General features: G+C 49.1%; 1 protein-coding gene across 8 annotated transcripts in view; it reads left to right on the forward strand.

Moving 5' to 3' along the window:
* The window catches only part of KMT2E (lysine methyltransferase 2E (inactive)), a 451,336-nt gene that overhangs the window by 31,571 nt on the left and 397,401 nt on the right, over positions 1-22,364 (forward strand). For all 8 annotated transcript variants that reach the window (XR_004540680.1, XM_033959237.1, XM_033959230.1 and 5 more), the window contains one exon: positions 19,079-19,193. Coding sequence is in view for 7 of the 8 variants with exons in the window: in XM_033959237.1 (XP_033815128.1) it covers positions 19,079-19,193 (115 nt within the window). In the remaining variant the exon portion in view is untranslated. The remainder of the gene's footprint in view (positions 1-19,078; positions 19,194-22,364) is intronic.

The following is a 22,364-nucleotide window of genomic DNA, read 5'->3' on the forward strand; positions in this document are numbered from 1 at the left end:
CTGTCTTTCCCTCTCTGCTGTCTCAGAGTCGGGGTTCGCTGTTACATCCCAATCTTCAGTCGTTGCATCTGACCGCTTGGTTCCTTTCCCCTTGACTTCCATTCCAGTTTCTCACTCAGTGCGGGAAATCTTAGAGGCCTCTCGCAAGGTCTCGACTAGGCTTTGCTATTCCCAGAAATGGACCAGATTTTCTTCCTGGTGCTCCACCAACCACCTTGAACCGGGTTCTGTTCCAGTGTCTTCGGTGCTGGAATATTTGTTACATCTCTCGAATTCTGGTCTGAAGACGACTTCCATTCGAGTGCATCTTAGTGCTATTGCTGCATTCCATCAACATCTCGAGGGTCGTTCCCTCTCTCTGCATCCTCTGGTTTCTCGTTTCATGAGGGGTCTTGTGAATGTTCATCCTCCTCTCAAGCCTCCTCCTGTCGTATGGGATCTTAATGTGGTCTTGGCTCAACTGATGAAACCGCCTTTTGAGCCGATCGATAAAGCTCTCCTTAAGTTTCTTACTTGGAAAGTAGTCTTTTTGATTGCGCTCACGTCAGCTCGTCGGATTAGCGAGCTACAGGCTTTGGTTGCGGACCCGCCTTTTACTGTATTTCATCATGACAAGGTGGTTCTTCGCACCCATCCCAAATTTTTGCCTAAGGTTGTGTCTGATTTCCACCTCAATCAGTCCATTGTTCTTCCGGTGTTTTTTCCGAAGCCCCATTCTCATCCTGGTGAAACGGCGCTTCACACGCTTGACTGTAAGAGGGCGTTGGCTTTTTATCTCCAACGTACTAAGTCTCATCGGAAGGTTCCTCAATTGTTTTTGTCCTTTGATCCTAATCGGGTAGGACATCCGGTTTCCAAGCGTACCTTATCCAACTGGTTAGCTGCTTGTATCTCTTTTTGCTACGCTCAGGCTGGTCTCCCGCTCTCGGGTCGAGTTACGGGGCACAAGGTCAGGGCGATGGCAGCTTCGGTTGCTTTCCTCCGTTCTACTCCTATGGAGGACATATGTAAAGCTGCCACCTGGTCTTCGGTTCATACGTTCACCTCCCATTACTGTCTGGACTCCTTGTCCAGGAGTGACGGCCGGTTTGGCCAGTCGGTGTTACGTAACCTGTTTTCCTAAATTGCCATCCTCCCACCTACCCTCTTTCTGGTTGGCTTGGAGGTCACCCATGTGTGAGAATATCATGCCTGCTTGTCCTGGGATAAAGCACAGTTACTTACCGTAACAGGTGTTATCCAGGGACAGCAGGCATATATTCTCACAACCCGCCCACCTCCCCGGGGATGGCTTCTTTGCTGGATATGGAACTGAGGACCACGAGGTGGGGATGCGCCCTCTAGTGGCGAGAAGGCTAGCACATGCGTGGTGCAGTGTGCAAACTTGAAACTTCTAGCAAGTTTGCTTAAAAAGCTGTCCGCGCTGGGGCTCCGTAGATGACGTCACCCATGTGTGAGAATATATGCCTGCTGTCCCTGGATAACACCTGTTACGGTAAGTAACTGTGCTTTATATACCATTAATTTGCTTACCATAGAAGTCAGATTTACTAACTGTAATTCCTTACTACTTCTTCCTTACTTCCATTTTTGTGGATCAGCTTTTACATATTTCTGCTCTTCATTTTTGAGTCTCACAATGCCACTTTTGAACTTCTTCCTATCACTAATATATCTAAAAAATGTCTTGTCTCCCTGTTTTACTGTGTCAGCTATTTTTTCTTCCATTTCCATCTTTGCTTTTCTGACTACAAGACCAGCCTCTCTTAACTTTTCCTGATATTTTTGCCTGTGTTCCTCTTTCTGCGATCTTTTGTAGTTTATGAAAGCTAACCTCTTATTCCTTCTCAGCTATTACTTTTGAGAACCAAAGTGGCCTTTTTTTCCTCTTATGTTTACTTACTTGCCTCACAAAAAGGTTTGTTGCCCTTACAATCGCTCCTTTCAGTTTTGCCCAACGCATTTCCACGGTTCATAGACAACCCCGTGAAAGACCAGGGTGCGCGCCGACAACTGAGCGCAAGACGGAGGCGCGCGCTGAAGAAAATTACAGTTTTTAGGGGTTCAGACGGGGTTTTTTGTTGGGGAGCTCCCCCAGTTTACTTAATAGAGATCGCGCCGGCGTTGTGGGGGGTTTGGGGGGTTGTAACCCTCCACATTTTACTGTAAACTTAACTTTTTCCCTAAAAACAGGGAAAAAGTGAAGTTTTCAGTAAAATGTGGGGGGTTACAACCCCCCCACCCCCCACAATGCCCCCACAACGCGGCGCGATCTCTATTAAGTAAAATGGGGGGGTGCCCCCCCGTCGGAGCCGTAAAAACTGTAATTTTCTGCGGTGTGCGCCTCTGCGCTGCGCTCAATTGTCTGCGCGCGCCTTTGTCCCAGCGCGCTTTTGACCTGACACACATTTCCACTCCTTCCAGATGTTCCTATCCATATAATAATTCCTTTGCGTAAACCTCCATCCGAACAAAGTTAGTTTTTTTTAAGTCTAGAAGCTTTGCTTTTGAATGAGCCCTCTCTATATCCATTTTAATATTAAACCGTACCATGCAGTGATCACTGGATGCCAGATGATCCCCCACTGTAACTTCAGAAACACTTTCCCCCATTTATAACCGCTAAGTCCAGTATGACCCAACCCATGTGGGTTCCATTACCAACTGCTGGAACAGTTCTCCTTGTAGAGAATCCAGAATCTCCCTACTTCTAGAAGACTCTGCAATAGAGATACTCCAGTCAACATCCGGCATGTTAAAATCACCTATTAGCAAGACTTCCCCTTTTTTAGATATATTCTGAATGTCTACTATTAATTCTCTATCTACTTCTGCCGTCTGTGAAGGAGGCCTGTATATCACACCAATGTAAATATATTCACCAGTCCCTCTTTCCAAATTGAACCACAGTGCCTCTTCCTTGCCCTGCAGATCCTGCAATTGTGTTGTTTTAATATGATCTTTAACATACAACCCTACTCCTCCTCCTTTTCTTCCTACCCTGTCTTTACTGAACAGATTATAGCCCGGTATAACTACATCCCAGTCAAGGTTCTCTGTGAACCATGTCTCTTCTTTCATCACAGCTTCTAGATCCAGAATCTTGTTTTCCATACTTGAGCATTAGTATATACTGCTTTATCCCAGGACAAGCAGGCAGCATATTCTCACTAATGGATGACGTCGCCCCGTTATGGTCACTTTAAAAGTGCATTGACACTTTAAGAACTTAGAAAGTTCTCGATGGTCCGCACCGCGCATGCGCGAGTGCCTTACCGCCCGATGTAAGCGCGCGGTCCCTCAGTTTCTTAGTTTCCACGGAGCTAAGAAGTCGCGTTTCAACGGCTGTTAACAAATTTTCTTTCGCTGCCTTCCCGTCTCACGGTTTTCTGACTTCTTAATCAGTTTTTTCTTTTCTTTCAATTTTAGTTTATAAAAATAAAAAGGAAAACATTCTAGTTTCTTTATTTTTTCTTTTACTGTCGTCGGTTAGGCTTGGTGAGGCCTTATGAGTCACCATACTGTTTCCTCACCACGTTATGGCTGTTTTTCCATGCAGGTTTTTTCTGCTCCATTTCCATCAGCACAGTTGCTTTGCTGGGGAAATTGTCTCCACAGACATCCTTCTGTGATATTAGCAATGTCGGGTTCTCGGCCTTGCCATTTTCTTCTTCCCCTGCTCTTCTCTTCACCAGCGCATTTTCATTCTTCAGAAACAGTTTTCCGTCAGCGCCGTCAGGAATCCAGTGTCCAGCCTACTTCTGGCACCGCTCTTCCAGCCCGCACCGACATTGACGGGCCCGTTCTTTAGGTAAGTTGATTTTCAGGTCATCTAATCCTGCCGACCTTGGTCATTGTAGCAGTGAGTCAAGTCCTGCCGACCTCGATCAGCCTAGCCCTAACACCGATGGATCCGGTTCATAGGCCAAGGGTACCGGTGGTTTTTTCTTTCTGGCTACGCTTCGATATTGATGAGTGCTTTGATATGGGCATACTCATCTTGGAAGCGTGGAGTGACACCGATGGTACCGGTTTCTAGACCAATGTTACCGGTGTTTTTTCTTTCTACCTCCGCTTCATTGTCAATGAGTGCCTCGATACAAGCATACTCATCTTGAAAGCGTGGAGTGCCACCAATGGTACCGGTTCTTAGACCATGGTCCCAGTATTTTTTCTGTCGAGCTCCACTTCGATATCAATGAGTGATTTGGTACGTGCTGACTCATCTTGGAAGCGGGGAGTGACACAGATGGTTCTGGTTCATATATGCCTGGTACCGGTGTTTTTCCTTTCCTGTAAAAATGTTTTCCCCACACCGATGGTACCGGCAATGCAGCCAGCGGTACCGTTGATTTTTTTCCCTTTTGGCATATTTCCTTCATGTTGACACTGTCATGTTCAACTGTTCCTAAAGTATCTAGACAACTGATCCTCTCTTCTCTCTCCCTCTATAGCGATTAACTTGTTCTATTGATCACTCTCTCCTCAAAAATGGATTTCCTGTTCTATTAACCCTCTTTCTTCCTCCCCTCTTAAAGTCAATCAATTTGTACCTTTGCTTAATCTTTGTAAACCGCATAGAACTTCACGGTATTGCGGTATATAAGCTGTTATTATTATTATTTTTAGTTGTTACTGTTGACTTCGGGTGCCATTCTTGACACCGGTAATACTTTCACAGGAGGCTTCTGCGTATAAAGAGACGCCGGTCTTTAACGTTGCCGGTGTTAGTGTCGATTCGGTGTGGGAAGGCCTTGCAGTCATTAAAGTATTTTCAGCCTTTGACACTGACTCCCCAACATCGATTCTGTTTAGTTGGGATTGCATCTCTGAAAGGAGGGGGGGGTTGTTCAAAACCCCATATCTCTCTAAAATAGTAGGTTTTTTACCACATGCTTCTCTTGTGACTTCAGTGAGAATGATTCCTTAGGGACATATCTACCCTTTGTGCCATTCCTTTGGAAGTTACTCTTGCAAAGTTGTTACTTTGCTTTGGGTTTTATTTTACTTGACCTATGCCTTTCGAAACACTAAGGTTGTTTCAATAAATACCTACTGGGGGAGTCCACTCTACAGGTTAGTGTGTAGGCCTCTGTCTTTCTGGGCAGAGGGAGCTGGACTAGGAATCGATTAAGTAATCGACTTCCCAGATTCCCATGCTGCCTCACTGGTTCAGTAACCAGTTTACTTGGCATACATTTTCTATGTTACTTTTCTCTGTTTACACGTACAGTGCCTCTGTTTTATATGATTGCCTACCAGGACAGGCTAGTAAAATACGCCTTGTTTGGGGGACGTCCTTTTTGGTGCTTCCATGATTCCGCTGGGACATGCCTATTCAATAGCAGTTGTCTTTTTCCTAGACCAGGTGAGACTCTGTGGTCAAGGCCAACTAGCTGTCTTCACCTTCATTTCAATCTTCTTCTTAACAAAGTTTTGTAGTTACTTTTTCCCTATATTTAGGGTATACTCAAGTACAGTCAAACCTCGGTTTATTAGTGTCGTGGTGTGCGAGTGTTTTGCAAGACGAGCAAAACATTAGCAAAATCTGCGCCTCGGAGACCAAGCTTAACTCGATTTGCGAGTCCCCCACCCGCGATCTGGCATCCCCCCCTGTGATCCGGCATCCCTCACCCCTGCTCGCGTCGCCCCCCCCTCCCCGCCGCGATCAGGCATCCCCCACTCATCCACCTACCCAAACACAATCATTTACCCCGATCTGGCACCAGCACCAACGCACAGGACATGCCGGTGCCAGTGCCCGAAGATCCTCACTCTTGCTTGGGCTGGACCTTGAGCTGCAGGATGGCGGCCGGCTTGAATCGGTAGCCAGGAGGTGCTGGCGGACAGCAGAGGCATCGGCCAAAGCGGGAGGGCAGCCGCACGGGGACCCCGAGGGAAGGAAGCCACCCCCTGAAGGGGCTGCAGCACACAGGCACACCATAGCTGAGAGCTCATTTAGCGAGTCAACACTCATTTTGCGAGTTAAGGTTTGCGGGAGTGTTTTGCTTGTCTTGCAAAACACTCGCAAACCGAGGTTTCTCTCTCTCTCTCTCTCTCTCTCTCTTTCTCTTTCTCACTCTCTCTCACTCTCTCTCTTTCTCTTTCTCACTCTCTCTCACTCTCTCTCTCGCAAACCGAGGTTTATCCCAGGACAAGCAGGCAGCATATTCTCACATGTGGGGGTGACGTCATCTACGGAGCCCCAGCGCGGACAGCTTTTCAAGCAAACTTGATTGAAGTTTCAAGTTTGCTACACTGCACCACGCATGTGCATGCCTTCTTGCCCACTAGAGGGCGCATCCCACCTCGTGGTCCTCGGTTCAGTTTTTTCCGCGGAGCCAGAAGCCCTGTGGAATTTGAGCTCTGCTATTTTGCCTTCTGTCGCCGCGTCCGGTGTATTTTAATCGGTCGTGGTACTTGATTTCTCTTTTCTTTTGTTTTGTACTACTTTAAATTTAAAAAAAAAGTTTTTCTCTCTGTTCGGCTCCGGGGGCTCCCGTGAGCTGCGACCCGGCCTCCTTGTTCGGTCGGTTCGGTTTTCATGTCCCATCCCTTGACGGGTTTCAAGAAGTGCACCCGGTGTGAGCGGTTACTTTCCATCACTGACCCACACTGGTGGTGCTTGCTCTGCTTTGGACCCGAGCATCCGACTGACTCCTGCGATCGGTGCTCCACCTTTCAGGCCAGAGCGTTCCGCTGACGCCGTGCCAGGATGGCGGAGCTCTTCGCGGTTGACTCCGCGCCCGGGAAGGCCTCGACGTCGGCCTCGGCTTCGGCCTTGACCTCGGCCTCAGGAGCCTCGGCTTCGCCCCGTCCCTCGACATCGAAGCCTACTCCTGCGACCAAACCTGCCTCGGGTAAGTCCTCTTTTCCATCCCCGACTCCAGGGTCAACGAAGAAGCCATCTTCGGGCTCCTCAACGGCGGGTGGGTCGTCCTCGGCCCCGCCCAGGACTCCGGCCACTAATGCCCCGAGGGAATACTCGAGCCTGAGGTCGCCCTCCAGGGAGCATCCCCCGGCCTCGGACCTGCCTACCATGGTCGGGATTCCGGCGTTCCAGGACTTGCTCCGAGCATTGATTGCCTCGGAGCTGTCTGGGGCCCTCGAACACTTGCAGCAGGCTTCGACCTCGACTGCTTTGGCCTCGGGGGCGGCGACCTCGGTCTCGACTCCCTCGGTCTCGGGTACTGGGGCAGCACCGACCTCGGCCCCGACCTTGCCCTCGACTTCGGCTTCCAGCCCGAGAGGAGCGTAAGGCCCCGGGACAAGGTGCGCAGGGTGAGACGGATCTCCTCCTCCTCTTCCTCGAGGTCCTCCCGGGGCTCCTCGCCCTCGGGCCGGCCTCGGGCGAGGTGTCGCCCGAGGAAGCCTAAGCGTTCGCAAGGCTCTCCTCGACGACGTGGTCGCTCCTCGCCGCTCGGGGGCGAGGCCTTGCGGGTCTCGGAGCTCCGCCTCAATAACCCGAGGCTTCTCCGTTCCCCTGCGAGAGGGGGTTCGCGTGACTCCTCGCCGAAGAAGAGGGGGCGTGCCTCGGTCCCTCGGACACCTGGGACCTCTCCCAGGGGTTCTTCGAGACGGAGACGTTCCCCGACCCCCTCGAGGCCATTGGATCTGGCCTCTTGGGACTCAGGGTCCGGTAGGGAACCACGATATTCCCACGAGGCTTCCCCCTTCTGTTCGGCGGAGAGGTCGAGAACCCCCTTGCCGCCTGCCAGACCGTCCTCCTTCTCCAGCTTCGTGCAGGACATGGCACGTGCCTTGGGTCTGGACCTCATGGCTGGATCTCAATACACAAAAGAGTTCCTCGAGGAGCAGGACCTTCCCACTCCCCCAAGGGAAACCCCTCGGCTGCCCTTGAATAAGGTCCTTCATCAGACCTTGCTTAAGAACCTGACTTCACCTCTTACAGTCACAGCGGTTCCGTCCAAGATGGAGTCCAAGTATAGGACGATACCACCCAAGGGATTCGAGAAGGCTCAACTCTCCCACCAGTCTTTACTGGTTGAGTCTGCGCTCAAAAAGACACAACCCTCCCGAGTTTCTGCGGCGGTCCCACCCGGCAGGGAGGGTCGGACCCTGGACAAGTTTGGTCGTCGCCTCTATTCGAATTCCTTCATGGCAACCAGGGTTTTAAATTATGCCTTTACCTTCTCATCCTATCTGCGTGGCATGGTGAAGGATCTGCCCCAGTATCGCGAAGCCTTGCCGGACTCCCGCAAGGAAGGGTTTGACAGGTTTATGTCCAACCTGTCTCAATTGCGCCTGTACCTTTTTCATGCTGTGTACGATGCGTTTGAGCTGGTATCGAGGGTGTCGGCATTTGCGGTAGCTATGCGCCGATTGGCTTGGCTACGCACCCTCGATATGGACCCGAACCTGCAGGAACGCCTTGCGGACTTACCTTGCGTGGGGTCCAAATTATTTGATGAATCCCTAGAGGCGGCGACCAAACGGTTGTCGGAGACAGGAGCGCTCGTTGGCCTCCTTGGTCCGTCCGAAACCTCGGGCCACGCCGCAGAAACCCTTCCGGCCTCCCCCGAGGCGGTACCCTCAGAAGTCGACCCCGGCTTTTTCTAGGCCACCGCCTCGGCGCCCACCTCAACAGGGAAGAGGGGGACAAGCGAAACCTCCGGCGCAGGGTCCGTCCAAGCCAGCGCCGTCCTTTTGACGGACTAGGCGGATGGGGCCGGCCCCCCTCCGCGATCGCGCCGGACCCCCTTCCCATAGGGGGTCGACTCCGGTCCTTTTACGCGGCTTGGACCGAGATAACATCTGACGCTTGGGTGCTCCGGACCGTCTCCGAGGGCTATTCTCTCAACTTTTGGTCTGCGCCGCCGGAACAGTCACCGGGGGCTTGCCCATACAATCGGACCCAGCTCCCCATTCTCATGGCCGAGGCCAGGGCCTTGTTGAGGCTTCGGGCGGTGGAACCTGTACCCCCCGATCAGCGGGGGCGGGGGTTTTACTCCCGTTACTTTTTGGTCCCAAAAAAGACCGGGGACTTGCGCCCCATTCTAGACCTCAGAAAGCTCAACAAGTTCCTGGTCGGGGAGAAGTTCCGGATGTTGTCACTTCCGGTATTGTATTCTCTCTTGGAGGAAGGGGACTGGATGTGCTCCCTGGACCTGAAGGAAGCGTACACCCATGTTCCGGTGCATCCCACCTTCCGCAAATTCTTATGGTTCCAGGTGGGCGAGCTACACCTGCAGTACAGGGTCCTCCCCTTCGGCCTGGCTTCGTCCCCTCGAGTCTTCACGAAGTGTATGGTGGTAGTCGCTGCAGCCCTGAGGTCTCGGGGGCTTCAGGTCTTTCTATACCTGGACAATTGGCTGACCAGGGAGGGGGTTATCTCAGCGACCCTACAGTCTATCATCTTCCTTCAGCGACTAGGGTTCGAAGTGAACTTTCCCAAGTCACAGTTGTGCCCGACCCAATCACTTCAGTTTATTGGCGCAGTGCTGGACACTGTTCGCCTCCGTTCATTCCTCCCTCCTCCTCGTTTGGAGGCTTTGGTTCGGTTGGGCCGTCTGATTTCTCAGCTACCTGTAGTGTCGGCTCAGTGCATGATGATGCTTCTGGGCCACATGGCGTCTACGGTCCACGTCACTCCGTTCGCCAGACTGCACCTGAGAATTCCTCAGTGGACTCTGGCCTCTCAGTGGCGCCAGGAGTGCGATCCTGTCTCTTGTCGCATAGCGGTGACTCCTTCTTTGAGACGTTCGCTCCGTTGGTGGACCGACTCTTCGAATCTTTCCGGGGGTTTGCTCTTTCTCGTCCCTCCACATTGCAAAGTTCTGACCACGGACTCCTCGGAGTACGCGTGGGGGGCCCACCTCGACGGTCTGCGGACCCAGGGCCTGTGGTCGGCGGAGGACCGACGCTGTCACATCAATGTGTTGGAGCTTCGTGCCATCTTTCTGGTGGTTCGAGCATTCTGCCACCTACTCCGCGATCAGGTAGTCCTCGTGCGAACGGACAACCAGGTGGCCATGTATTATGTGAACAAGCAAGGTGGGACGGGCTCTTGGTCCCTCTGCCGAGAAGCTCTGCGCCTTTGGGAATGGGCGATCTCCCAGAACATCTTCCTACAGGCGGTCTATATCCAGGGGGAACAGAACTGCTTGGCAGACAAACTCAGTCGGCTTCTCCAGCCGCACGAGTGGTCACTCAACTCCAGAGTCCTGCGCGAGGTCTTCGACCACTGGGGGACTCCACAGGTGGATCTGTTTGCCTCCCCGGAGACTCGCAAACTACCCCTGTATTGTTCTCGGATGTACTCCCCGGACCGTCTAGAAGCGGACGCCTTTCTTCTCGACTGGGGAGGGAGGTTCCTTTATGCGTTTCCTCCTTTTCCCCTGATCTTGAGGACGTTGGTTCGTCTCAAATCATCCAGAGCCACTATGATTCTCATTGCGCCTCGGTGGCCTCGTCAACACTGGTTCTCCCTGCTTCTTCAACTCAGTGTCAGGGAGCCTCTGCTTCTGCCTGTGTTTCCCTCTCTGCTATCTCAGAGTCGGGGTTCGCTGTTGCATCCCAATCTTCAGTCGTTACACCTGACCGCTTGGTTCCTTTCCCCTTGACTTCGGTCCCGGTTTCTCAGTCAGTGAGGGAAGTTTTGGAAGCCTCGCGCAAGGTCTCAACCAGGCTTTGTTATTCCCAGAAATGGACCAGGTTTTCCTCCTGGTGTTCCTCGCGTCATCTGGATCCGGATTCGGTCCTGGTGTCTTCGGTACTGGACTATTTGTTACATCTGTCTAATTCCGGCCTGAAGACGACATCTGTTCGGGTACATCTCAGTGCCATTTCTGCTTTCCATCGGCACTTGGACGGACGTTCTCTTTCGCTTCATCCTCTGGTGACGCGTTTCATGAAGGGTCTAATCAATGTTTGTCCCCCTCTGAAGCCTCCTCCCGTCGTTTGGGATTTGAATGTTGTCTTAGCTCAACTGATGAAACCTCCCTTTGAGCCTATCGACAAGTCTCTCCTGAAATTTCTTACTTGGAAGGTGGTATTTCTGATTGCCCTCACATCTGCTCGACGGATTAGTGAGCTGCAAGCTTTGGTTGCGGACCCGCCTTTTACTGTGTTTCATCATGACAAGGTAGTTCTCCGCACCCATCCTAAAGTTTTACCTAAAGTTGTGTCTGATTTCCACCTCAATCAGTCCATTGTCCTTCCTGTGTTCTTTCCTAAGCCCCACTCCCATCCTGGCGAGACGGCGCTCCACACGCTTGACTGTAAGAGGGCGTTGGCTTTTTATCTCCAACGTACCAGGTCTCATAGGAAGGTTCCTCAATTGTTTTTGTCCTTTCATCCTAATCGTTTGGGACATCCTGTTTCCAAGCGCACCTTGTCCAACTGGTTGGCTGCTTGTATTTCTTTTTGCTACGCTCAGGCTGGTCTTACGCTCCCGGGTCGAGTCACGGGGCATAAGGTCCGGGCGATGGTAGCTTCGGTTGCTTTCCTCCGATCTACTCCGATGGAGGACATATGTAAAGCTGCCACTTGGTCTTCGGTTCATACGTTCACCTCCCACTACTGTCTGGACACTTTGTCCAGAAGCGACGGCCGGTTTGGCCAGTCGGTGTTACGTAATCTGTTTTCCTAAATTGCCATCCTCCCACCTGCCCTTTTTTGGTTGGCTTGGAGGTCACCCACATGTGAGAATATGCTGCCTGCTTGTCCTGGGATAAAGCACAGTTACGTACCGTAACAGGTGTTATCCAGGGACAGCAGGCAGATATTCTCACAACCCGCCCGCCTCCCCGGGGATGGCTTCTTGGCTAGTTATGGAACTGAGGACCACGAGGTGGGATGCGCCCTCTAGTGGGCAAGAAGGCATGCACATGCGTGGTGCAGTGTAGCAAACTTGAAACTTCAATCAAGTTTGCTTGAAAAGCTGTCCGCGCTGGGGCTCCGTAGATGACGTCACCCCCACATGTGAGAATATCTGCCTGCTGTCCCTGGATAACACCTGTTACGGTAAGTAACTGTGCTTTCTCTCTCTCACTCTCTCTATCTCTCTCACTCTCTCTCTTTCTCACTCTCTCTCTCACTCTCTTTCTCACTCACTCACCAAACTTTTGTCTCGCAAACCGAGCATGTTCCGATACACGAGCACCTCCCCCCGCTCTAACCGGTATCGCACTCCCAAGGAGCATGTTTGGGAGGGAGGGCTGGCGGATGCCGCTTCCAGCACGGGGGTGCGTTGCAGTTCTCGCGGGGCGGGGGGGGTTGCGATGCTGGTTCGGGGGGTGCGATGCCGGTTAGAGTGGGGGGGAGAGGGTGATGGAGCAGCGCTGGTAGCCTCGGGGGTGGGGGGAGGAGGAGGTAGAATGAATTAAAGCGAATTTCCATTCATTCCTATGGGGAAACTTGCTTTGATATACGAGTAACTTGGTTTATGAGCATGCTTCTGAAACGAATTATGCTCGTAAACCAAGGTTCCACTGTATATACAAATATGTCTTCAAAGTTTTCTTAAAAACATCCCTGGGCTTAAAATAAACGAAATAACTTAAGAACGTAGTCTGGTTTAAGACTCTGCTTGATAGCAGGACATGCAAGTAGCTACGAGGTCTATATATGATTAGTGCTGGTTACTATTGCTGCCCGATTCAGGAAAAAAAATTTCAGTTCAATTCAGCCTATTGAATTGATTATTCGATTAGATTTTCCTGCCAAATTGGGTGCTTTTTTCAAACATCCTGGTAGGTTTATTTTATAGCCTCTTCACTCCCTTCGCCCTCTCCTAACCACACTGGCGCTGCGGTGTAAACAAAATAAACAAAAAATACTTTTCGTCTCTCTGTTAAATCCTAGCTCACGTTCGCAGTCTAATATCAGCTCTGGCAGGATACACATTTCAAATCTGACACATTGTAATCACAAAACAGAAAATAAAATTATTTTTTCTATCTTTTTGTTGTCTGGTCGTCATTCAAATCATGTTGGTCCCAGGCTCTGGTTGTCTTCTGATAACTCGCTTGCCAGGGTCTCTTCTTTCTCCATGTTAACCATCCATCTTCCATCTATGTCCTCTCCTTCCATTTCCCTTCCCTCCCCCGGAGGTCTGACATCTTTCCTTTTTTCATCTCCATCCCTCCAGCTGCAGCGATGGACCCCAAATCCACCATCACCTTTTCTCAACTACCCTTTCATCCAGCATCTCTCCCTCCTTCCCCACAACTCCAGGATCTACCAGCTCTCCCTTTCTCTTCCCAACTACCCTCTTATCCAGTATCTCTATCCTCCCACCATCCCTTGTGACCAACTGCTCTCCCTTTCTGTTCCTTCTCTTCCTAAATCCCATTGTCCACCATCCCTCTCCTCTGGTCTTTTTTTTTTTTTTTAATAATATATTTTGAGTTTCAAAAAGAACCAAACAAATACACAACACCACAGTGTACAAAGCACAGAAATGAGTACCAATATTCTTGTCATATTTCACCATGATGTACTGATATCCACCCATCCCCCTCCCAAAAAATCCCAAAACCAACCAAGGTCAATCCACAATCCCCATTCCAGTGTGCCGCTAACAGAAAAAATTAAACATTCAACAAATGACTGCGGGCTTTGGGCATCAGAGTGGTCCAAAAAGGTTCCCAACAAGAACAAAACGCACGCCCCTGCGGTGTATCCAGAGAAGGTACTTGGAGGCGTTCCATGGATGCCAATTCTATCATCAAAGTTCGCCAGTGAACCAAAGTCAGGGAATCAGAAGAGATCCAGCAATGAAGTATCACTTTCTTGCCCAGTAAAATTGCTCTTTCCAAAAAGCCCCGGAAACCCGTCAGCATGAGCGGGCCAAAAACATATATGTAGTTCCACATGACCATAATGTGCTGATGAACCTGCTGCCAAAAGGTTTGTATCTGTACACATGTCCAAAATTGGTGTCCAAGAGTAGCAAGAGAATGATTACACTTAAGGTAATTAGCAGAAGCACAGAGAGTAGCTTGAAACAAGTATGCCGGAGACCTGTATAAGCGTAACAGAAATTTATAGTTCAGTTCAATCAAAGTCACCCTAGATGTCAATTTTGCCACTCGACAAAGTCATCTCTGTATCATTTGATCCATAACCTCACAAGGTAAGTCCAAAGTCCATTGATTTGCATAATGAGCATAAGGCATATCACCTAAAGATTCCTGCAAGTGACGATAATGGTATCGTAAAGGAATCAACGTCTGGGTTGACAAACATAAAGCCTCAGAAAGAGTTTCCATTCGGCTATCCGTAAGACAGTCTTGCGGCGATGAACTAACATAGTTAGAAAGCTGAGCATAAGGGAACCAATGTTGAGCTGTCCAGCCATGCTCCCTATTGAGGTCTTCTAAAGAGTATAAAGTTCCATTAGAATGAACAAGTTGAAAAATATATTGAGAAGAGGCAGCCTTCCACCCTGCTGCCGCCACCGGAGGCATCCCTGGAACAAAGTCTCCATTTCCCTGTAATGGTAAATAAGGGGTCACAGTGTATGGAATATGCATCCTTTGGCACAAAGTCTTTCAGACTTGACGCAAGGGCAGCAAAAATAAATCTCTAGCAAAGGATGTCCTTGGAGGCAAACACTTCACATGGAGCAAATAGCTGAAATGATATGGTCCACAGAGAAACAATTCTTGACTTGTAGCAGAAAATGGCTTGTTCCCCGAAACCAGTCGTTAAGATGTCTCATCTGACAGGCCAGGGACAACATCTTCAAGTTGCGCAGTCCCAGGCCACCCTGGTCTCTAGGTCTTTGCAAAGCAGGCAGGGATAATCTCACCTTCTTCCCATTCTACAAATAACGACGGAGATATGTACTCAACTCCTTATCATGTTTGGAAGAAAGGAGTATTGGTAACATCTGAAAGACATAAAGCCACTGCGGCACCAAAACCATTTTATACAATGCAATCTTCCTCATGAGAGAAAGAGGGTAAACCTGCCAGTTCTGTAGTTTTTGTTTGGTAGCGGTCAGTAAAGGGACAATGTTCAAATGATAAAGCTGAGAAAGATCCGGAGAAACATGAATGCCCAGATATTTCAACTGTCTCTTGGCCCATACCAGAGGAAAAGGGCCCTACCAAGTTCTTTGGACATCTGCAGACAATGCTAATACCAATGATTTCTGTTTATTGAACACCAGACCGGAGTACATACTAAACTCATCAAGAAGCTCCAGAGCTTGAGGGACAGAGCCCTGGGGATTCCCAAGAGTCAACAGGAGGTCATCTGCAAATGCCAATACCCGCAAATGTGAATCGCCCTCCATCAGACCCTGCAAGTCATCATCCCTCTGGAGAGTACACAAGAAGGGATCCAGGTAAAGGAGAAACAAAAGGGGCGATAAAGGACTCCCCTGTCGGTGCCCCTCGCAATCATAAAGGAGGATGTGCGAATGCCATTGACCAGAACACTGGCTGTAGGGTTCGTATACAACAACTGAACCATATCGAAATACCAGCCAGAAATACCCATATATTGGAGCACCTGAAAAAGATAATGCCAGTTGACCTGGTCAAAGGCCTTAGCAGCATCAAGGCCAACCAAGATCCCCTTAAGAGCAGCATCCTGAGTACGCTGCATCTCCTCTGTTTTTAGATCCATTATTTCTTCCATCCCCCATCTCCCCTCTCCATGATCTTTCCTAAGTTCATCTTTCCCTCTTTCCCAAGTTCATCTTTCCCTCTTTCCCAAGTTCATCTTTCTCAAGTTCCTCTCTTCCAAGTTCCTCTCCATGATCTTCCCCAAGTCCCTCTCCCCCTCCCCCAAGTTCATCTCCCCCCCCTCCACCAAGTTCATATCTCCCATCCTCTTCTCCCCATCTCTTCCTCTCCAGTCCACTCAATTCCCTAATGCAAAGTTTGGCTGAGGGTGCCCCGGTCCCTGCTAATGAATGAATAAACGATGTTCAGCTGCTCCCCGGAGCCTTCATTGCCTCTGAGCGTGGCTCCACCTGAACTTCAGACACTCAATGCAGGGAGCTGGGACCTGAGCTCGCTCTTTCCCGGCCCTGCCCCCTTCCCGCATGAGGCAGCACGAGGTACAGGGGAACCTGCGTCACCGTTAGAGGTGAACTGAACCGAGCCTGCTGTCACTTACCCTTCTGCTGCTCTTTTCAGCACCCGCGCTCCTCTTTCGAGACCCTGAGCGGTCTGCGCTTCCCTCTCGCTGCTCGACACCGGTGCTCCTCTCATGAGACCACACCACATAGAAACATAGAAACATAGAAAGATGACGGCAGAAAAGGGCCATAGCCCATCAAGTCTGCCCACACTACTGACCCACCCCAATAAGTCTAGATGCTAGTGAATCGTCTTACGTAGGGATCCCACGTACATGTCCCATTTGCTCTTAAAGTCAAGCACGCCTGTGGCCTTGACTACCTGCACCGGTAGCTTATTCCAGTGATCTACCACCCTTTCCGTGAAAAAATACTTCCTGGTGTCACCCCTAAATTTCCCCCCTTTGAGTTTAAGCGGATGCCCTCTTGTGGTCGAGGGTCCCCTGGGGAAGAGGATGTCATCTTCCACCTCGACACGTCCTGTGATGTATTTAAATGTCTCAATCATGTCCCCCCTCTCCCTGCGCTCCTCAAGAGTGTAGAGCCGCAGTCTGCTCAGTCTCTCTTCGTACGAGAGACCCTTGAATCCCAAGAGCGTCCTAGTGGCCATCCGCTGAACCGACTCGACTCTAAGCACGTCCTTACGGTAATGTGGCCTCCAGAATTGCACACAGTATTCCAGATGAGGTCTCACCATGGTCTTGTACAGCGGCATTATGACTCCTGGTTTCCGACTGACGAAACTTCTATTGATACATCCCATCATTTGCCTTGCCTTGGATGTGGCCTTCTCTACCTGCTTGGCAGCCTTCATGTCTGCACTGATGACTACTCCCAAATCTCTTTCTACTGATGTTCTAGCTAATGTTACTCCATTTAAGGTGTAAGTTCTGCACGGATTTCTGCTACCGAGGTGCATGACTTTACACTTCGTAGCATTGAAGCCTAGCTGCCATGTCGAGGACCAGATTTCCAACGTTCGAAGGTCCTGTGTCATACTATCATGTAAAACGCCATCGCTTACTATGTTGCACAGTTTTGCGTCGTCGGCGAATAATGTCACTTTACCCTGTAGCCCTCATATCAAGTCCCTTATGAATATATTAAAAAGGAGAGGACCCAGGACCGAGCCCTGTGGCACTCCGCTGGTCACCTCTGATGTTTCAGAGAAGGTACCGTTGACCATCACCCTCTGAAGTCTACCACTCAGCCAATCATTGACCCATGCAGTTATCGTCTCACCCAACCCCATTGATTTCATCTTGTTTAGTAACCTGCGGTGTGGGACGCTGTCAAAAGCTTTGCTGAAATCCAAATATACTATGTCCAGAGACTCTCCTGAGTCCAACTTTCCTGTTACCCAATCAAAGAAGCTGATGAGGTTGGATTGACACGACCTACCCTTAGTGAATCCATGTTGACTAGGATCCCTAAGATTCCCCTCATCCAAGATAGTGTTCAACTTACGTTTAATTAGTGTTTCCATGAGTTTACATACGATCGATGTGAGACTCACTGGTCGGTAATTTGCTGCCTCTGCCCTACATCCCCTTTTATGCAGAGGAACAACGTTCGCTGTTTTCCAATCCAGGGGGACTCTCCCCTTCTCTAGGGAGAGATTGAAGAGCATGGCTAATGGTTCCGCCAGGACCTCGCACAGCTCTCTGAGCACTCTTGGGTGCAATTCGTCTGGACCCATGGCTTTGCTCACCTGGAGTCTTGACAATTCGCTGTAGACATCAGCTGGTGTGAACTCAAAATTCTGAAATGGGTCTTCCACGCTTGACGTTGCTTCCAGATGTGGCCCATTCCCTGGAGCCTCGCAGGTAAAAACCGAGCAGAAGTATTCATTCAGTAGTTTGGCTTTATCGGGATCTGTTTCCGCGTAATTCCCATCCAGAGTTTTGAGGCGTACTATCCCGTTTGTGTTTTTTTTCCTATCACTAATGTACCTGAAGAAGGATTTGTCCCCTTTCTTAATGTTCTTTGCTAGAGTTTCTTCCACCAGTGGCACGGGGCCAGAGTGGCAGGACAGATGGGAAGGAGAGAGCCAGCCAACCAATCACCTTGTTGCTGCCAGTTTGCGCACACAGGTCCGCTCTGCGCTCCCTTTGCTGAAGTCCTTTCTTCTGATGTAACTTCCAGTTTCATAAAACTGGAAGTTACATTAGATGAAAGGACTCTGGCGGCAGAGGAAAGGCCGAATGGGTCTCCACATCAAGGGGGCTGACAAATTGGTGAGTTTGTTTTTTTTTAAAAAAACAAATTGATTCAAATCGATTCACGCGAAGTGGATCGATTTGAATTGGAAATCGGGTAGCACTACTGGTTACACACATTTTTGTATCTGGTTTGAGCAGTTACTTGAAAGTTATAATGTTAATTGATAATGTTTGTTAAAGAGTAGAACAGATTTGTGGTGGTAGGGATTTTTCCCCGTTTCCCTCCTTCCGGTTATGTCTGTCATTACAATGCTACCTTGATTGGTTTTGTACAAACTGAGGGGGCAAGAGCAGCTCCCTGGAAAGGAGGCATTGTTCAAAAGATGACTGAAAGCATTCTGCAAGCAACTTTCATGTTCAGATGCATAACTCTAGTGTTCAGGACCACTAGACACATCGACAAGAAAGATAAGATTATTGAGGTAAGAACCTAATATTTCTTGGTTCTGATAACCACTTTCTACTCAGATCACATGTATAGCATGATATAATTTTTAATCTGCTGACTCTAAAATGCATTTGAACAAATTATTCTTTATAAGTTTTGCTTTCAAACTGGGGACACAGTTTTGGAGCAGTTAAACAACTAAAATGGTGGTAACCCTCCATTCCCTCAGGTACAAAAGAAAGCTTAGATTGTCATTCCACTAGGCACTGAGAAAGTATATATAAATTGTTTGGTTGCACAAAAAGAAAACAGTATATCATTAATCTAATTAACATAAGAAGCTTGAAATTTATACTTATAGAATTCACTTATCTCTGCTTGTTCGTATTTAAATACTTTTTTGCTTTCCAGGCCAGAATCTGTAGAGGCTAGCCCAGTGGTCGTTGAAAAGTCAAACAGTTATCCACTTCATCTATATACCAGCAGTTCTCATCATTCACATAGTTACATTGGTTTGCCTTATGCTGTAAGTGTATGTTAAAGTTTTTTTTACTTCATTTTTTAAAATTTTATGGAAATACTGTCTGAAGATGAGCAACCTGAATAGAACTTTCTCTCATGTTGGTTATGTGATCTTTATCATATGTCACTCAAAGTATATCTGGCAAAAGAAATTCATGTAAAATTTGTCAAATTGTGTGTGTGTTTGTATGTATGTGTCTTTTGGCTTGGTGCTATCCTTAGTTGAGGATTTTGTCTTTAAAATTTTTTTTATCACTTCCATATTTCAACTTTGTTGTGTGTGTACAGCAGATTCCCAACTGGTGTTCAGTGGTGCAAGGTGTAAGTATATCAGCCAATGTTTTCTCTCGACTACTAATCTGGAGCAGTGGGATGAATCAGAGCATTATTGGGGGAAATCTTTACCTTTTGTTTTTAATATAGTCTTAATGCGAGTGAAAAATCATGATCACCTTCTTATACCCGGGCCAGCAATCCTCAACTGCCCAGGTCAATAGGAGGGAAAACCTCAGATTCCTGTTTGCCGCCAGTTGTTAGACTTTGGCATCAAATTTGAAAGGGAAGATCCTCATTTGTTAAAAAACCTCCAACCTCATCTCTCTTATTTTTAACTTTCCTTATCAAACATATCAGTCATTTAATTACTTTATCACAAGTACTTAGCTTGTACTAAAAAAACACTGAATGTCCAATGTAATTCACTCTCCACTGCCGACGAAGGCATGCCTGCGTTTCGCTTCTGTTGCGTCGGGGCATCGGACAAATATCAAACAAACTAGTGGGGTAAAAAATAAGAAATAAACCTTTTGTTCTTTGCTTTTCAAATCACCCTTTTCACCCATAAAAGCACTACTCACTTTAATCGGCAGCCACTTCTTCCTGCTCTCAATTGGCCGTGGGCTCGAGCAGCCTCATTATGAATAGAATGGTGACGTCACCTAGACCTTTAACTAAATCTAACAAGAAGTTTTTACTTTAATTTAAATCGGAGCTCCTACCGTCACTCTTTTATTCTTAATACGCTTCTCCTAAAATATCTACTGTCTTATTGATTTAAATAGTTCTAACGATTCAGAAAATAGATTTTTATTATCCAGTGCTAGTGCATTGCCATTGCCATCAAAATTACGTCCTTCGTAAAAAGCAATCCTCGCCCATTCTGATTGTGTAATGCTCTACCCACTTTCCAGTCTTCCGGAATCCTTCCTGATTTGATCGACAGATTGGCTATTAGTTGAAGCAGTTCAGCTATAACCCCTTTCTGTTCCTTGATTACCCTTGGGTGGATGCTGTCTGGTCCCGGGGATTTATTGTTTTTGAGCCTATCAATCTGCCTGCATAGCTCTTCTAGACTGACTGTCGACCCTGTCAGTTTCCCGTCTTCGTTTCCTGTGTAATAATAATTATCCCAGGACAAGCAGGCAGCATATTCTTAACACATGGGTGACGTCACCGACGGAGCCCCGGTACGGACCTTTTTAACTAGAAAGTTCTAGTTGGCCGCACCGCGCATGCGCGAGTGCCATCCCGCCCGACGGAGGAGAGCGTGGTCCCCAGTTTCTTCGTTTCCGCGGAGCAAAGACGCATGTGTTTTCAACGGCCGTTGAAAAACTAATTTTTGCCTACCCGCTCGCGTATTTTTTCACTTTTTTTCCTTTTTTCTTATCGGTTTCCCTTTATTTTTGTTTTCACAAAAAAAAAAAAAAAACTCATTGAGTTTTCCTTATTTTTTCAGGCCGGCCCCGGCGGGGCCTGTTGCCACCATACAGGCCTCCGGGTTCGATTTTGCGGAGGCCGTGTTTCCATTCATGCCCCCTCAACCGGGTTTTAATAAGTGCCAGCGGTGTGCACGCCCGATCTCCCTCACCGACCCACACAATTGGTGCCTCCAGTGCTTGGGTCCAGAGCATCGGGCTGACACCTGCACCCGCTGTGCTACGCTTAAAAAGCGTACTTTGAAAAATCGGCAGATCCAGCAAAATATTTTGTTTGGTACCGGATCTGCCATGGAACCGGCTGCGACGTCTATGGCACCACAAAAGTCGGCACCGACGACATCAACACCACCGGACCCTTCCTTGGGGTCGTTGGGCCCAGGTAAGCCGGCTAAGAAGCCTCCCACTTCCCTTGAGCGCCCTCCTGCCACGGTTGCGACACCGGCCCTCCCGGCACTGCACCGGCCTCGCAAACGCTCCGCTCCGATCTCGGTGAGTGCCTTATCATCGGCCTCCTCATCGCCGGAGCGTAGAGCGGCACCTATGGTACCGAAGAAGAAAAAAGCGGTACCGGTGCCTCCCCTGGACGACCGCATCGCGGCCATACTCCAAACACAGTTACAGGAGCAGCTGCAACAACAGCTCCAACAACTGTTGCCGGCGTTGTTGGCACCGCACCTTCCGGTACGGGACCGGTCCGAGCCTCACACTGTCCCATCGGTGTCAACCCCCTCGGTACCGATTAATACTTCCATGCCGGTGCTCTTGGCAGAAACACCTACAGTACATACCCGTGATGCTGCCGACCCTGTCCGGTCCCAGGAACGACATCGGTCTTCCTCACCCGGTACCGCCTCGGTGCGCTCAGGCAAATCTCTTTCAAAGACCCGCCATGCCGAGCCCTCCACACCGATGTCCAAACGTACGCACCCCGACGTTAGGGACCCAGATTTGTGGGAAGACTCCCCTCACGGTACCGAGGAGGACGCTTCGTCAACCGACGAAGAACCCTCCATGACCGACACCGTCTCCAAACCAGAGCAATCCTCTTTCTCCAAATTCCTTAGGGAGATGTCAGCAGCTCTTTCCATTCCCTTAGAGTCCGACTCTAAAAAGTCTCAGGCTTTCCTCGATGCCCTAGACTTTGAGCAACCTCCCAAAGAATTTCTGAAGTTGCCCGTCCACGACATCTTACGGGAAACTTTCTATAAAAACTGGGAAGCTCCCCTCACGGTTCCTGGAGCCCCTCGTAAATTGGATAGCTTGTACCGGGTTATTCCAATCCCAGGGTTTGATAAACCTCAATTGCCCCACGAGTCCCTCCTGGTGGAATCTACTTTGAAAAAATCTCAGGGTTCCAGTGTATATGCCTCCACCCCTCCTGTCAGAGAGGGAAAAACCATGGATAAATTTGGTAAGCGCCTTTTCCAAAATGCCATGTTAGCCAATAGAGCCAACAA

This window comes from Geotrypetes seraphini, chromosome 9 (assembly GCF_902459505.1).
Source record: "Geotrypetes seraphini chromosome 9, aGeoSer1.1, whole genome shotgun sequence".
Taxonomy (NCBI): Eukaryota; Metazoa; Chordata; class Amphibia; order Gymnophiona; family Dermophiidae; genus Geotrypetes; species Geotrypetes seraphini.